Consider the following 15,623-nt stretch of genomic DNA (forward strand, 5'->3'; position numbering starts at 1 on the left):
ATAACTTCCAGAATGAAATATTTCCATACTTTCCTTGTTTATCTCCTGCTTTTTACAGTCCGCCACCTCTCAAGCTGCTTCTAAACTGCTGCCACTACCCTAATTTATGTTTTTGCTGATCCATCTTCTCAATTCACCCATTTGTCTCTTAATGGAAAAATTCTCAATCCTTGCGTTCAACTTTTTCATATCTTGCACCTAACTATCTCTGCATCCTTTCCCAGTACTGTAAGCCTAGGTACACTTGTATATCACCCACTCTGGTGGCGATAATTACATTAGCTGCAAGCCCAGGAACTTGCACCCTCATTTTACTTTATTTCCCCTAACTCAGTCTCTTATTATCCCAGCTGTAACTCTTGTTTATGGCATATCTTGAATATATATTTATAAGACTCTAAGACATAGGAGCAGAATTAGCCATTCAGCCCGTCGAGTGTGCTCCACTGTTTCATCATGGTCAATTCATTTCCTTCTATAATACTCAAACTTTTATATTTGTGAATAATTTGAACCAACAGTTGCTTATTTCTTCAAAATATTCTAATTTTGGTCAAGTATGATGTGCATTTTATATTTTTATGCTTGGTAATTCCTGAATACTTTATTATTCTCCAGAGTATGTTGTCTGTTTCCTTCAAATGTGTGTTTGCATAAAATTGATAGCTTTTAGTCCTGGTGAAGGATGATATCAGGTGGATTAATGGAGCTTTATTGCTATGTATAGAGCAAATTTACTAGCTATATTAAGAAAGGTGGGAGTAGCTTAATAGAATGTTTCTGTGTGTGACTATTTTAAATCTCTGAGAATCGTTCTCATAAGCATGCAATCTTAACTTTTTGTAAGAAGTAGGTCTAAGAAAGTTATTTTACCTACTGGACAATAGAAATTTAAGTTTTAAAAGTTAATAAGTTTTTGTCTATTAAAACTGAATGTGTTCTGTCTTGTCAGCATGGAGGTTTTAGTGGACATATGGCAGGAATGGCAGGGCCAGGTGGTCCGATGCATGCTGCTCCACCAGGTGCATATCAAACTTACTCTGCGTACTCTGGTTATCCTGCGGCTTCAGTCGATCCAATGTGGAGTTATTTCACTGCAATTGCTGGACAGGTAAGCACTTTGAGCTATTGCTTCCAGTTACTAAGAAGACATGGTATGAACTTGCCTGAACTTAGTGATGTGTTTTTGAAAGTTTTCTTAGTTATGGTTTGATTCAATGACTTGCACTATTAACTGAACATTTCAGTATTAATTTCATTGCAAGTATGCTTGTTTCTTACACCTTGAAATTTGAATTTAGCACTTCAGAATAAGATCTTTAGAATGGTTTATTATTGCCAATTCAATGCTCTTTTATAGAACATTCTTGAGGTTGGAAACACCAAGGAAGATTAGGTAATGGGATTCATATTGGTGTGAAAAGATCTGCTTTTCAGTTCAGTTTTGACAGTAAAATAATAAACTTGGCTTTGACTTTGAGTTTTGTCTTTACTTTGCATCAAGCTTGTGTTTTTCTCAAGTGGTCTTATGCTGAAATTTGATTACAAATTTAGCAAAGTATTCCATTCCCCAGTGTTCACTTTGCTTTGGTTAAACCCTTGCGTTTGCATGAAGTTAGCAATATTTTTGAAAGTGGTGCTGAAATGTCTGCTAAAGAACTCCACTGCTGATTTACTAAATAGGAAATTTAGTTTGAAATTTAGTCAGAAATTTGTCTGTTTTTAGATAAACATCTACAGGTATTGCTTAATGTATTTTGAATACTTTAGCAATAATTGCCCTTTGCAATTCACAAGGTAGAACAATAAGGAAGGGAAATTTGGCTCATCAATTCAGAAAGAATCTGCAATTCTTTCCTCAACAGTTTCAGCATAGCAGCTTCTTAAACTGTCAAGCACCTGACATTTCGATGACAAATTCTGCCATCTTCATTAGGGATATCTAGTCTGGTGGTGTATATACCCACGTCATCCAGCCCTCCTGATTGGTTAGTCGTCAACCGATCAGGTTTCCACTGTCCCATCTTGTTTACAATCGTATTCCAGTTCTTAGAGTGAGACCTTTGTCTTTGTTAAAAATTTTTATTCTGTGGTCTTATTTGAATGGCTTTCTTCCCCAGGCAGTCCCAAAAGCATTTGGCACGGCACAGTAGTTTGTGCCGTCGAAGTCAATCCTGTGGTTATTGCGTATGCAAAAGTTCTGCTACCTCCAACTTAATGTGCCGAGGCGTCATTCCTGATGCAGATGGCAGAGTTTGTCATTGAAATGTCTGTTAAAGTTGACACTGGAAGCCTAAGAAGAGTTTATTTATCAGGTTGTTTTTGTTTTTCCCACCTATCAATTACCATCATATCAATTTTTAAATTGCATTTGTGTAAGTGACAATAAACTCTTCCTTAAATCTGAAGTTTGATTTTTGTCAGTTTGGGTGTAACTCACGTTTACTCTGCTCTCCTTAAAAATAAAATGAGAATTTAAATGTAAGCATGTGGGGGGGGGGGGGAGGGGGTGAAGAAACGTAAGCCACATTCACAAGTGGAAGTGAGCAGGAAGAGTTCACACTGATTGTCACATTCCTGATGTGAGTTTTTCCGGAGCGTGTGGAGACACTTGTGGTCTGCCCCAGCACATCCTTAGATGGTGTTGGTTAATGTAAATTGCATATTTCAGTTTTTGATGTATATAAATCTGAAATCTAAATCTCCCTGTAGGAGGCTATTACAGTTTTGGGGATAAAACCAATCATAAAGGCCTTTCCCTGCTAGAAAAATAAAATTGCAAAATTCAGATTGTACTGACTACACCAGGGGTCACCAACCTTTTTTTGTACCATCGACCGGTTTAATATTGACAGTATTCTTGCGGACCGACTGACCGGGGGGGGGGGTATTAAACACAACTGGAATACAGCGATACTGGAAGGAGGTTCCTTATGTCCAGTCTATTCCGTAATTTAGTTTACGTGGCTTTTGGCACTTGCTTCTGTCCTGCTTGCTCACATTTTTTCCACTCAAAAAAACTCAACGGGTTTGTCTTTAAGTGCAGGGTGCTTGGACTCAAGGTGCCGAAGCAGTTTTGAGGACTTTATTGCCTCATTAAACAGCCTCTGGGCCCAAACTCCAGCCTCCTGCCCGCCAGACGCCTTGGCCAGGTGCGGTTGGTCGTGGGTGGGGTGAGAGGACAAGGTCAGGAGTGGGGGGCCCCGTGTCGGGGCCGCGGCGGTCACAGTCCAGAGAGAGCGACTGACCGAGCAGTGCGACAGGACGCGCGCCCAACACAGACCCCTGTGAAACATCAGTACTCACTGGTAGTCAAGCAGAAAAGGATTCTTTTATTTCCACTTGCTGCCTCTACCAATTAGTCAATGCTTTAACCATGCTAGTAACTTTCCTGTAATACCATGGGCTCTTAACTTAGTAAGCAACTGACACAGTAGTGTTTGTTGTCCATCATATCCGGCAATGACATTGAAACCTGTGCAAGAGGGTTTTCAAAGTAGAAAAGGCGTTGCAGTGGGACAGTTCCCCTCCCTCAATTTTAGAAGTCTCAGTCCAGTGTGCAATGAATTATAGAACAATACAGCTCTGGAACTGGGTGTCATCACACTGGTTACAGTGGATGATCATGACTTCGGTGCCTTATCATGCCTTCATTCTCATTGAAGTGTTGCAGAACCGCCTTGGCTGTTGAATCTCACTGCTGATCTCATCTGCCTAGACTGCTGGAACTGGCTTCACATGCTAGAACAGGCATGTCCCTATTTCACTGGGGTATGAGGCCTGCTGGTTAATCTCACCTGGTTTAGCAGTGTACTGGGGTGTGACTGCTGTTGCATGCAAACAGCTACTTGGAGCTACGAGTGAGAGCTGAATGTTCAAAGTAAATTTATTATCAAAGTGCATATGTCACCATATACAGCCGTGAGACTCATTTTCTTGAGTATGGGGACTAAGGTAAGTGAGCTGCCCCAGAATGGGCATGACAAACCCCTTCACCAGAGGTGCTACCCCTCCCTGGACACCCCATGCATGGCTGTGTATACTGGGTGATAACTGTTAGGAAATCTGTATAGAAAAGTTTTTAAAGTGGAAAAGCCATTGCACTGGGACAGTTCCACTTTCTTGACCTTGGAAGTTTTATAGTATTGTAGCATTAGTAGTGTTTTATTTCAATTAATTTGTTAATCAATTCAATGGCAGTTTGTCTATTTTATACACTTGTAACTATTTCCATGAAACTTCAGCTAATAGGGCAGCTGCTTAATTGGGTCAAAATGTGCTGGTCTTGACAGGTCCTAATTAACTGGAACCCACTCTATTTGGATTTCCTACTTTATTGGTAATCTATTCTGGAACAGACTATTCAAGTTTCTTACCTACCGTCTTGCGCTGTCTAAGAGGCAAGCAAGGATTTTTTTTTTAATGTGTCTCCGGTATACAAGATGTGAGTTATCACTGGATTTATTTTTTTTTTAAGTACTTATTTACAATTTTAAAATGTAGGTTTGGTTCAGTGGAAAATAATGGGATTTGGCAAGCAAAGTGGCTATCTCAGTTTAGACAATAGACAGTAGGTGCAGGAGTAGGCCGTTCAGCCTTTCTAGCCAACCAGCACCGCCATTCAGTGTGATCATGGCTGATCATACACAATCAGTACCCCGTTCCTGCCCTCTCCCCATATCCCTTGACCCCACTATCTATAAGGGCTCTATCTAACTCTCTCTTGAAAGCATCCAGAGACTTGGCTCCACTGCCTTATGGGCAGAGCATTTCACATATCCACCACTCTCTGGGTGAAAAAGTTTTTCCGCATCTCTGTTCCAAATGGCCTACCCCTTATTCTTAAACTGTGGCCTCTAGTTCTGGACTCGCCCATCAGCGGGAACATGCTTCCTGCCTCCAGTGTGTCCAATCCCTTAATAATCTTGTATGTTTCAATCAGATCCCCTCTCATCCTTCTAAATTCCAGTGTATACAAGCCCAGTCGCTCCAATCTTTCAACATATGACAGTCCTGCCATTCCGGAATTAACCTTGTGAACCTATGCTGCACTCCCTCAATAGCAAGAATGTCCTTCCTCTAATTTGGAGACCAAAACTGCAGACAATACTCCAGGTGGGGTCTCACCAGGGCCCTGTACAGCTGCAGAAGGACCTCTTTACTCCTATACTCAATTCCTCTTGTTATAAAGGCCAGCATGCCATTAGCTTTCTTCACTGCCTGCTGTACCTGCATGCTTGCTTTCATTGACTGATGTACAAGAACACCTAGATCTCGTTGTACTTCCCCTTTTCCTAACTTGACTCCATTTAGATAGTAATCTGCCTTCCTGTTCTTGCCACCGAAGTGAATAACCTCACATTTATCCACATTAAGCTGCATCTGCCATACATTTGCCCACTCACCTAGCCTGTCCAAGTCACCCTGCATTCTCATAACATCTGACATTTCACACTGCCACCCAGCTTTGTGTGATCGGCAAATTTGCTAATGTTACTTTTAATCCCTTCATCTAAATCATTAATGTATATTGTAAACAGCTGCAGTCCCAGCACTGAACCTTGCGGTACCCCACTGGTCACAGCCTGCCATTCTGAAAGGGACCCGTTAATCGCTACTCTTTGTTTCCTGTCAGCCAGCCAATTTTCAATCCATTGAGGGAGAATTCCAAGGGATTCTACAGATGATGTATTTTAAGAGCAAAAGGATTGCAAGGGACAAAATTGTTCCTCTGGAAGATCAGAATTGCAATCCATGTCAGTACTCTGCTCCCCAATACCATGTGCCCTAATTTTGCCCACTAATCTCCTATGTGGGACTTTATCAAAGGCTTTCCTGAAAGTCCAGGTACACTACATCCACTGGCTTTCCCTTGTCCATTTTCATAGTTACATCCTCAAAAAATTCCAGAAGATTAGTCAAGCATGATTTTCCCTTCATAAGTCCATGCTGACACGGATTGATCCTTCTACTGCTATCCAAATGTGTCGTAATTTCCTCTTTCATAATTGACTCCAGCATTTTTCCCACCACTGACGTCAGGCTAACCGGTCTATAATTCCCTGTTTTCTCTCTCCCTCCTTTCTTGAAAAGTGGGACAGCATTAGCCACCCTCCAGTCAGCAGGAACTGTTCCTGAATCTATAGAACATCGGAAAATTATTACCAATGAGTCCACTATTTCTAGAGCCACCTCCTTAAGTACCCTGGGATGCAGACCATCAGGTTCCGGGGACTTATCAGCCTTCAGACCCAACAGTCTATCCAACACCATTTCTTGCCTAATATAAATTTCCTTCAGTTCATCTGTTACCCTAGTTCCTTTGGCCACTATTACATCTGGGAGATCGTTTGTGTCTTCCCTAGTGAAAACAGATCCAAAGTTCCTGTTTAGCTCATCTGCCATTTCCTTGTTCCCTGTAATAAATTCACCCGTTTCTGTCTTCATTGGCCTAATTTTGGTCTTAACTATTTTTTTGCTATTCACATACCTAAAGAAGCTTTTACTATCCTCCTTTATATTCTTGGCTAGTTTACCTTCGTACCTCATTTTTTCTCTGCGTATTGCCTTTTTTGTTATCTTCTGTTGCTCTTTAAAAGCTTCCCAGCCCTCCGGTTTCCCGCTAATCTTTGCTATGTTATACTTCTCTTTTATTTTTACACTGTCCTTTACTTCCCTCGTCAGCCACGGCCTCCCCTTACTCCCCTTAGGATCTTTCTTCCTCTTTGGAATGAACCGATCCTGCACCTTCTGCATTATTCCCAGAAATACCTGCCATTGTTGTTCCACTGTCTTCCCTGCTAGGGTTTTGTTCCATTGAACTTTGGCCAGCTCCTCCCTCATAGCTTCATAGTTCCCTTTGTTCAACTGTAATACTGACACATCTGATTTTCCCTTCTTCTCAAATTGTAGGTTAAAACATATGGTCACTACCTCCTAATGGCTCCTTTACCTCGAGGTCCCTGATCAAATCCGGTTCATTGCACAACACTAAATCTAGAATTGCCTTCTCCCTGGTAGGCTCCAGTACAAGCTATTCTAAGAATCCATCTCGGAGGCACTCCACAAAATCCCTTTCTTGGGGTCTAGTACCATCCTGATTCTTCCAGTCTACTTGCATGTTGAAATCCCCCATGACAACTGTATCATTACCTTTGCAACATGCCAATTTTAACTCTTCATTCAACTTACACCCTACATCCAGGCTACTGTTTGGGGGCCTGTAGATAACACCCATTAGGGTCTTTCTACCCTTAAAATTTCTCAGTTCTATCCATACTGACTCTACATCCCCTGATTCTGTGTCTCCCCCCCCCCCCCCTCGCAAGGGACTGAATATCATTCCTCACCAACAGAGCCACCCCACCCCCTCTGACCGTCAGTCTGTCCTTTCGATAAGACGTATATCCTTGAATATTCATTTCCCAGGCCCTGTCCGCTTGAACCTATGTCTCTGTTATTCCCACAACATCGTACTTGCCAATTTCTAACTGAGCCTCAAGCTCATCTACTTTATTCCTTGTACTTCGTGCATTCATATATAATACTTTTAATTTGTTACTCCCCTCACCTTTCATATTAATTCCTATTTCACTTGGCAATACTATATGATCTCTTCTTGAACTTTCTGTTCCATTGATTCTGTTTGCCCTTTTTAACTTTTCCTATTTTCACTTTCCCTTTAACTCCATCTTTATTTCCATTTCATCCCCTCCCCCCAACTACTTAGTTTAAACTCAACCATGTTGCAGTGGCAAACCTGTCTGCCAGAATGCTGGTCACCCGCCTATTAAGGTGTGACCTGTCCCTTTTGTACAATTTATCCTTACCCCAAAACATACCCCAGTGGTCCAAGAATGTAAATCCTTGCTTCCTGCACCAGTTCCTCAGCCACACATTCAGATCCATTATCTCCCTGTTTCTGCCCTCTCCAGCACAAGGAACTGGAAGCAAACCGGAGATAACCACCCTGGAAGTCTTGCTTTTCAGCCTTCTTCCGAGTTCTGTGAAGTCCTGCTGCAGAATGTCCTTACTCTTCTTCCCAATGTCATTTGTGCTGACATGCACTACCACTCCCGGTTGTTCACCTTCACCCTTGAGGATTCCCTGCAATCGGTCCATAATGTCCTGGATCCTAGCACCAGGGAGGCAACACACCATTCTTAAATCTCGCCTGTTGCCGCAGAAATCCCTTTCCATACCAGTGTTTCATAAACACTGTTGTACAGTTTGTTGTACATTACAGTGGGGGCCACAACTGATTCACAACTCCCAAAACAAGCTGTTTCAAATCCAGATAAGCAGTTTGCTATCTGATTTTCAGTAAAGTAATAAGAATTATCATGACTGTGGCGAGGTTTGATTGATATAAGTGCTGGGCCGATTTGAATGGTTGGTTACGGGCCAAAGTGTGGCGGCAGGGTCCAGGCCCAGAGTGTATCGATGTGACAGGGTGCAGGTTTTAGAGTGAGGAACGACCTGATGTTTCGAAGATTTAAACGCCAGGTCAGATGGATTGAAAAGGCAGGGTGTCAAAGCCAGAGGCAAGGGTCGGATCAGTTCTACTCGCTGCTTTGCAGTGTTTACTCTTCGCTGTACTGATGTTGTGGCCTACTCCAGGCTACATGTCTGTGGGCTCTGTGACAAATACTTTGCTATGCATTGAACTTAGGCTGAGTTTGTGGGGACGCTCCACCTGCTCTGGGCTCCATGTCTGAGGACTCGCTTTCATTCTAGATGTTATTTGCTTTCTTTTATTGTTTGCACTTGTCTTTTATCTCTGCATGTTGGGTGTTTGTCAGTCTTTTTTTATATATGGGTTCATTTGGGTTTCTTTTGTGGCTGCTTGTAAAATGAATCTCAAGGTTGGGTAATGTATAAGTAATTTGATAATGTACTTTAAACTTTAGTTTAACTTGGTTTTGACATTGATAGTTAAGAGAAGCAAGAAAATATAAACCAGTGAAATGCTAGTAAGTCTCTTTTTGTACATTTAAGTCCACATGACTGCTGAACACAAGGTCTGTCTTCATTTAATCCTTTTAACATTTTGGTGGTTTGAGTAGAATTTCCAAACTATATTCAAGTTGAATTTGCCCTTCCCATTGTATTTTTGGATGTGTTAGAAATGGCAGAGAGATACATTGCTGGTGGTAGTGTGCTTTGGTCAGCTGCATGAGCAGGTGGCAGACATACATATTGGTCAAATTGGGGGGAGGGAGGGAATTGTTCATTAAAAAGTTTGAACATAGAATTAAAAATGTTGCATCTGCTAGGAATGTTGTCCCATGTAGACAATACAGTAAGATCTGTCATTAATTTTTAAAGGCTGATTGTCTCATTATAAATAGGCCTTGCATCAGGTCTGAAATACTGGCTGTGAACGTGGAAGATGACAAAACTCTTTAAGTTGAAACAGCAAGGAATTTCTCAAACCCAGTCATGTTGAATTTGTCCTTTTTATATTTTTTGGAATTGTATTATTAGATTCAAGCTATTTTAAGCAATTTTACCTATTTCATAAAGAATTCTACTTAAACTAAGTCTATATATTCAGATTGATGGGTAATGCCTTAATTTTTAAGGCGGTAAATATTCAAACATAATTTATACCTCTGCAGTATCTTTATACCTCAGCACTATCTTTATGTAAAGGCATTTTTGGGCTTGTTTTTTAAAGTAAAAATATTTTGTTTGGGAGGTACTTAAATTTTAAACAAAACAAAGAGATTGCTAATTTGCTTGAATGTGCGGTGTACTACACGTAGTCGGTGAGCTGCAGTTGCAAAAGAGGTTTATTCAAACTTCGTGGCCTCGCTTTAAAGCCTTCCTGATCCCGCCCTCTTCGGGTGGGAGTGCTGTGTTCACAGTCCCATCCCGCGCGCGGGCTTTTCCCCTTGCTGGTGAAGCAGACTTGGCGCCCTCTTTGGGACCGGCCTGAATGCCAGCGCGTGCCACTTTGTGAGCCGGTTCGAGTGCACTGGGAAGTGGGTCGCCACATACCACCCCCCCCCCCCCCCAGAACCTGTGATACACCCCCCCCCACCCCAATGTCCTCAGTCTGGGTCAGTCCCTGTTTGGGAGGTCTGCCTCTGCGCCGCGGTGCCTGAACCTTGACCGGCTGCACCAAGTCCACATGGGCCGGTTTGAGTCAGTCCACTGTGAAAACTTCCTCTTTCCCCCCAATGTCCAGCATGAATGTGGACCCGTTGTTTCTGATCACTGTAAACGGCCCCTCGTAGGGCAGTTGTAGCGGTGTCCGGTGTCTGCCCCGTCATACAAAAACGAACTTACAGTTCTGCAGGTCTTTGGGTGCACAGGTTGGGTTCTGCCCATGCTGTGAAGTGGGCATGGGGGCCAGGTTACCGAGCCTCTCACGTAGTCTGTCCAGGACTGCTGCGCGTTCTTCCTCTTGCCCCCTTGGGGCTGGTATGAACTCTCCTGGGACGACCAGGGGTGCGCCGTACACTAACTTGGCCGATGAGGTGTGCAGATCCTCTTTGGGCGCCATGCGGATTCCGGGCAGGACCCAGTGAAGCTCGTCCATCCAGTTAGGCCTCTTGAGGCGGGCCATGAGAGCCGACTTCAGGTGATAGTGGAAACGCTCCACTAGTCCGTTTGACTGTGGGTGGTAGGCAGTTGTGTGGTGCAGCTGTGTCCCCAAAAGGCTGGCCATAGCTGACCACAGGCTGGAGTTGAACTGGGCGCCTCTGTCGGAGGTAATGTGGGCCGGTACACCAAAGCAAGATACCCAGGTTGCGACTAGTGCTCGGGCGCAGGATTTGGAGGTGGTGTCGGTGAGCGGGACCGCCTCTGGCCATCTTGTGAACCGGTCCACGATAGGAGGTGCCGCGCTCCTCGCGACACTGGCAGTGGGCCCACGATATCCACATGAATGTGGTCGAAACGCCGGCGGGTGGAGTGGAACTGCTGCGGCAGGGCTTTGGTGTGCCGCTGCACCTTGGCTGTTTGGCAGTGCATGCACATTTTGACCCATTCACTGACTTGCTTGCGGAGTTTGTGCCAAACGAACCTGTTGGCTACCATCCAGATGGTTGTCCTGATGGAGGGGTGTGCTAAGTTGTGAATGGAGTTGAAAACGCGCCGCCACTGGGACGACGGGACGGGGTTGGCTGGTGGTGACGTCACAGAGTAGGGTCCTCTCACCTGGGCCTATGGGGAGGTCCTGGAGCTGCAAACCGGAGATTGCAGTCCTGTAACTAGGGATCTCCTCGTCTGCTACTGCGCCTCCGCCAGTGCTTCATAGTCTACCCCCTGGGACAGGGCTTGGATGTTAGGGTGGGAGAGGGCATCCGCCACGACATTGTCCTTTCCCGAGACATGCCGGACATCCGTCGTGTCTTCGGAGATGTAGGACAGATGTCGCTGATGGCGGGACGACCAGGGGTCGGATGCTTTCGTGAACGCAAAGCTAAGCAGTTTGTGGTCTGTGAACGCGGTGAAGGGCCTACCTTCTAAGAAGTACCTGAAATGCTGGATTGCCGGGTATAACGCCAACAGTTCCCGGTCAAAAGCACTGTATTTGAGCTCGGGTGGTCATAGGTGTTTGCTGAAAAACGCCAGGGGTTGCCAGCACCCCTCGATGAGTTGTTCCAGCACTCCACCGACTGCCGTGTTAGATGCGTCCACTGTGAGGATGGTAGGGATGTCCGTTCTGGGGTGCACTAGCATCACGGCATTTGCCAAGGCTTCTTTGGTTTTAACGAAAGCAGCGGCAGACTCCTCCTCCCATGTAATGTCCTTGCCTTTATCCGACATCAGGGCGAACAGGGAGCGCATGATTCGAGCTGCTGAGGGGAGGAAGCGGTGGTAGAAATACACCATACCCACAAATTCCTGCAGGCCTTTGAGTGTTGGGTTAGGGGAAATGGCGGATCGCGTCTACCTTGGCAGGCAGAGGGGTTGCCCCGTCTTTAGTAATCCTGTGGCCCAGGAAGTTGATGGTGTTGAGCCCGAACTGGCATTTGGCCGGGTTGATTGTTAGGCCGTATTCACTCAGTCGGGCGTAGAGTTGACGGAGGTGGGACATATGCTCCTGACGACTACTGCTGGCTATGAGGATGTCGTCCAAATAGATGAAAGCAAAGTCCAGGTCGCGTCCCACCAGGTCCATTAACCGCTGGAATGTCTGTGCGGCATTCTTTGGGCCGAATGGCATGCGGAGGAACTCGAAAAGGCCGAACGGGGTGATGAGTGCCGTTTTGGGGACGTCGTCCAGATGCATCGGGATTTGATGGTATCCCCGGATGAGGTCTACCTTGGAGAAGATCCGTGCGCCGTGCAAGTTTGCTGCAAAGTCCTGAATGTGCGGCACAGGGTAGCGGTCCGGTGTTGTAGCCTCGTTCAGCCTGCGGTAGTCACCGCATGGTCTCCAGCCCCTTGTTGCTTTGGGCACCATGTGCAGGGGGAGGCCCATGGGCTGTCGGACTGCCGTATGATCCCTAATTCCTCTATCCTCTTGAACTCTTCCTTTGTCAATCGGAGCTTGTCCGGAGGAAGCCTTCGAGCACGGGCATGGAGGGGTGGTCCTTGTGTCGGGATGTGGTGCTGTACGCCGTGTCTGGGCATGGCTGCTGTGAACTGCGGTGCCAGAACCGATGGGAAATCCGCCAGGACTCTGGTGTAGTCGTTGTCGGACAGCGTGATGGAGTCTAGGTGTGGGACCGGCAACTGGGCTTCACCCGGGAGAACGTTTGAAAGGTCTCGGCGTGGACCAGTCTCTTCCCTTGCAGGTCGACCAGTAGGCTGTGAGCGCGCAAAAAATCCGCTCCCAGGAGCGGTTGGGCTACGGCGGCCAGTGTGAAGTCCCACGTGAACCGGCTGTAGCCGCACCGTACGGGTGCCGTAGGTCCTTACTGTGCTGCCATTCGCGGCCTTCAGGGTGGGACCCAGTTCTCTGTTGTGGGTGTCGTAACTCATCGGAGGTAAGACTCTGATCTCGGCTCTGGTGTCGACCAAAAAGCGGCGTCCCAACTGCTTGTCCCGGACATACAGGAGGCTATCCCGATGGCCAGCCGCCGTAGCCATCAGCGGCGGCTGGCCCTGGCGTTTCCCGGGAACTTGCAGGGCGGGCTACAGTGGCGGGCTTCTGTGCCCCACCGCTGGTGGTAGAAGCACCATTGTTCGTTAGTCTCCTCACCCCACCTCTGGGGTTAGTAGGCTTTGCAGCCGGGTCTGGTCTGCTGCCGGGAGCGCAGCCTGGTGATCTGTGTGACAGATGCCCCACTCTCTTTTTTGGCTTTCCACAGTACGTCTGCCCGGGCCGCCACCTTCCAGGGGTCGCTGAAATGCGCGTCGGACAGCAGCAGGCCTATGTCCTCGGGCAGCTGCTCCAGGAACGCCTGCTCAAACATGAGGCAGGGCTTGTGTCCCCCGGCCAGGGACAGCAACTAGTTCATCAAAGCCGAAGGCGGCCTGTCTCCCAAACCATCCAGGTGCAGTAAGCGGGCAGTAAGCGGACAGCTCGCTTGCGCTGTGATAGACCGAAAGTCCTTATGAGCAAGGCTTTGAATTCTGTGTACTTGCTGTCCTCCGGGGGCGACTGTATGAACTCCTCAACCTGGGCGGCTGTCTCCTGGTCGAGGGAGCTCACCATGTAGTAGTAACGTGTGGAATCCGTGGTTATCTGCCGAATGTGGAATTGGGCTTCTGCTTGCTGGAACCACAGGTGAGGTCGCAGCGTCCAGAAGCTTCGCAGTTTTAACGAAACTGCATGAAAAGATGCGGCGTCGTTCATCTCCGGTCCAAATATCGTCACCAATTGTAGCGGTGTGCTACAAGCAGCGCTGAAGTAACGACACGTAGTCGGTGAGCTGCAGTTGCAAAAGAGGTTTATTCAAACTTCGTGGCCTCGCTTTAAAGCCTTCCTGATCCTGCCCTCCCCGGGTGGGAATGCTGTAGGGGGCACGTATTCACAGTCCCGTCCTGCGCGCGGGCTTTTCCCCTTGCTTGTGAAGCAGACTTGGTGCCCTCTTTGGGACCGGCCTCAATGCTGGTGCGCGCCACTTTGTGAGCCGGTTCGAGTGCGCTGGGAAGTGGGTCGCCACAGTACTTGAAATTCTGTCAACAATTGCAAGGAGAATTGTAGCTTGATGGGAATTTCTAATATCTTAATAAAACTGGACTACGCTTTGTTTACCTGAAGCAAAATGGCTGCTGTGTGCATCATTGAATTTTTCATTTGTTTTCATTAGCTTTGTAATTTTTAGTTTTAACAGTTAATGTATTTGCATGTAAATATATTAGTGCAATAGGAAAGTTCCAAATGTTTTTGTTCTAGAGTATTTGTATAAAACATAAAATTCTTAGCTGATAGTGTTTCCAACATTGTATGATAAAAACATAGAAGAAATCTTAAACTATGATTTGATTTTGTAGGATGGTGAAGTGGATGCTGAGGAATTGCAGCGATGTTTAACTCAATCTGGGCTGCATGGCACCTATAAACGTAAGTAATTTTTCAATATCTGCAGATCGCTGTATTAAATGTTTTAAAGTAAGTAAATTTATTATCAAAGTACATTGTGTGTCACCTTGTACAACCCTGAGATTCATTTTCCTGTGGGCATACTCAGCAAATTTATGGATTAGTAACTATAGCAGGATCAATGAAATATCAACCAGAGTGCAGAAGACAACAAAGTGTGCAGATGCAAATATAAATTAATAGCAATCAATAGTGAGAACATAAGATAATAATACAGCATCCTTAAAGTGAGATTATTGGTTGTGGGAAGATCTGAATGGATGGGCAAGAGTGCAGTTATCCACTTTTGTTCAAGAGCCTGGTGGTTGAGGGGTAATAACTGTTGATGAGAGCCCTAAGACTCTTGTACCTTCTACCTAATGCAAACAGTGCGGAAAAGTGCATGGCCTGAGTGGTGGGGATCTCTGATGATGGATGCTGCTTTCCTATGACAGCATTTCATGTAGATGTGCTCAGTGGTTGGAATGGCTTTACCTGTGATGTACTCTGCTGAATCCACAACCTTTTGTAGAATTTTCCATTAAAATGCATTGGTGTTTCCATCAATAAATAAGAGAAATCTGCAAATGCTGGAAATCAAAGCAACATACACAATGCTGGTAGGAAATCAACAGGCCAGGCGGCATCTATAGAAAAGAGTAAACATTGTTTTGGGCCAAGACCCTTCAGGACTGGGGGGGGGGGGGGGGGGGGGGGGGGAGGAAGGAAGAAAAGACTAAGAAGGTGGGAGGAGGGGGCAAGAAGTACATGGTGATAGGTGAAACCTGAAAGAGGGGAAGGGGTGAAGTAAAGATTTGATGGTTGATTGGTGAAAGAGGTAAAGGGCCAGAGAAGGGGGAAATCTGATAGGAGAGGATAGAAGAATTTCCCCATTCCGATGTGTCAGTCCACGGCCTCCTCTACTGCTGCGATGAGGCCATGCTCAGGCTGGAGGAGCAACACTTTATATTCCGTCTGGGTAGCCTCCAACCTGATGGCATGAACATCGATTTCTCGAACTTCTGGTAATTGCTACCAGAACCCCCCCACCGGTCCACCATTCCCATTTCCCTCTCCCACCAGTCCATCACCTCCCTCTTCCCTTTCTTTCATGGTCTTCTACCCTCTCCTACTGTTC

The 15,623-nt window shown here is 45.9% G+C and overlaps 1 protein-coding gene across 1 annotated transcript in view; it reads left to right on the forward strand.

Annotated features, from left to right (window-relative positions):
* LOC140728543 (sorcin-like) overlaps nt 1-15,623 on the forward strand; it is a 34,064-nt gene that overhangs the window by 4,744 nt on the left and 13,697 nt on the right. The window contains exons 2-3 of the mRNA XM_073047418.1: nt 953-1,111; nt 14,398-14,467. Of these exons, the coding sequence (XP_072903519.1) occupies nt 953-1,111; nt 14,398-14,467 (229 nt within the window). The remainder of the gene's footprint in view (nt 1-952; nt 1,112-14,397; nt 14,468-15,623) is intronic.

Source organism: Hemitrygon akajei, chromosome 5 (assembly GCF_048418815.1).
Source record: "Hemitrygon akajei chromosome 5, sHemAka1.3, whole genome shotgun sequence".
NCBI lineage: Eukaryota > Metazoa > Chordata > Chondrichthyes > Myliobatiformes > Dasyatidae > Hemitrygon > Hemitrygon akajei.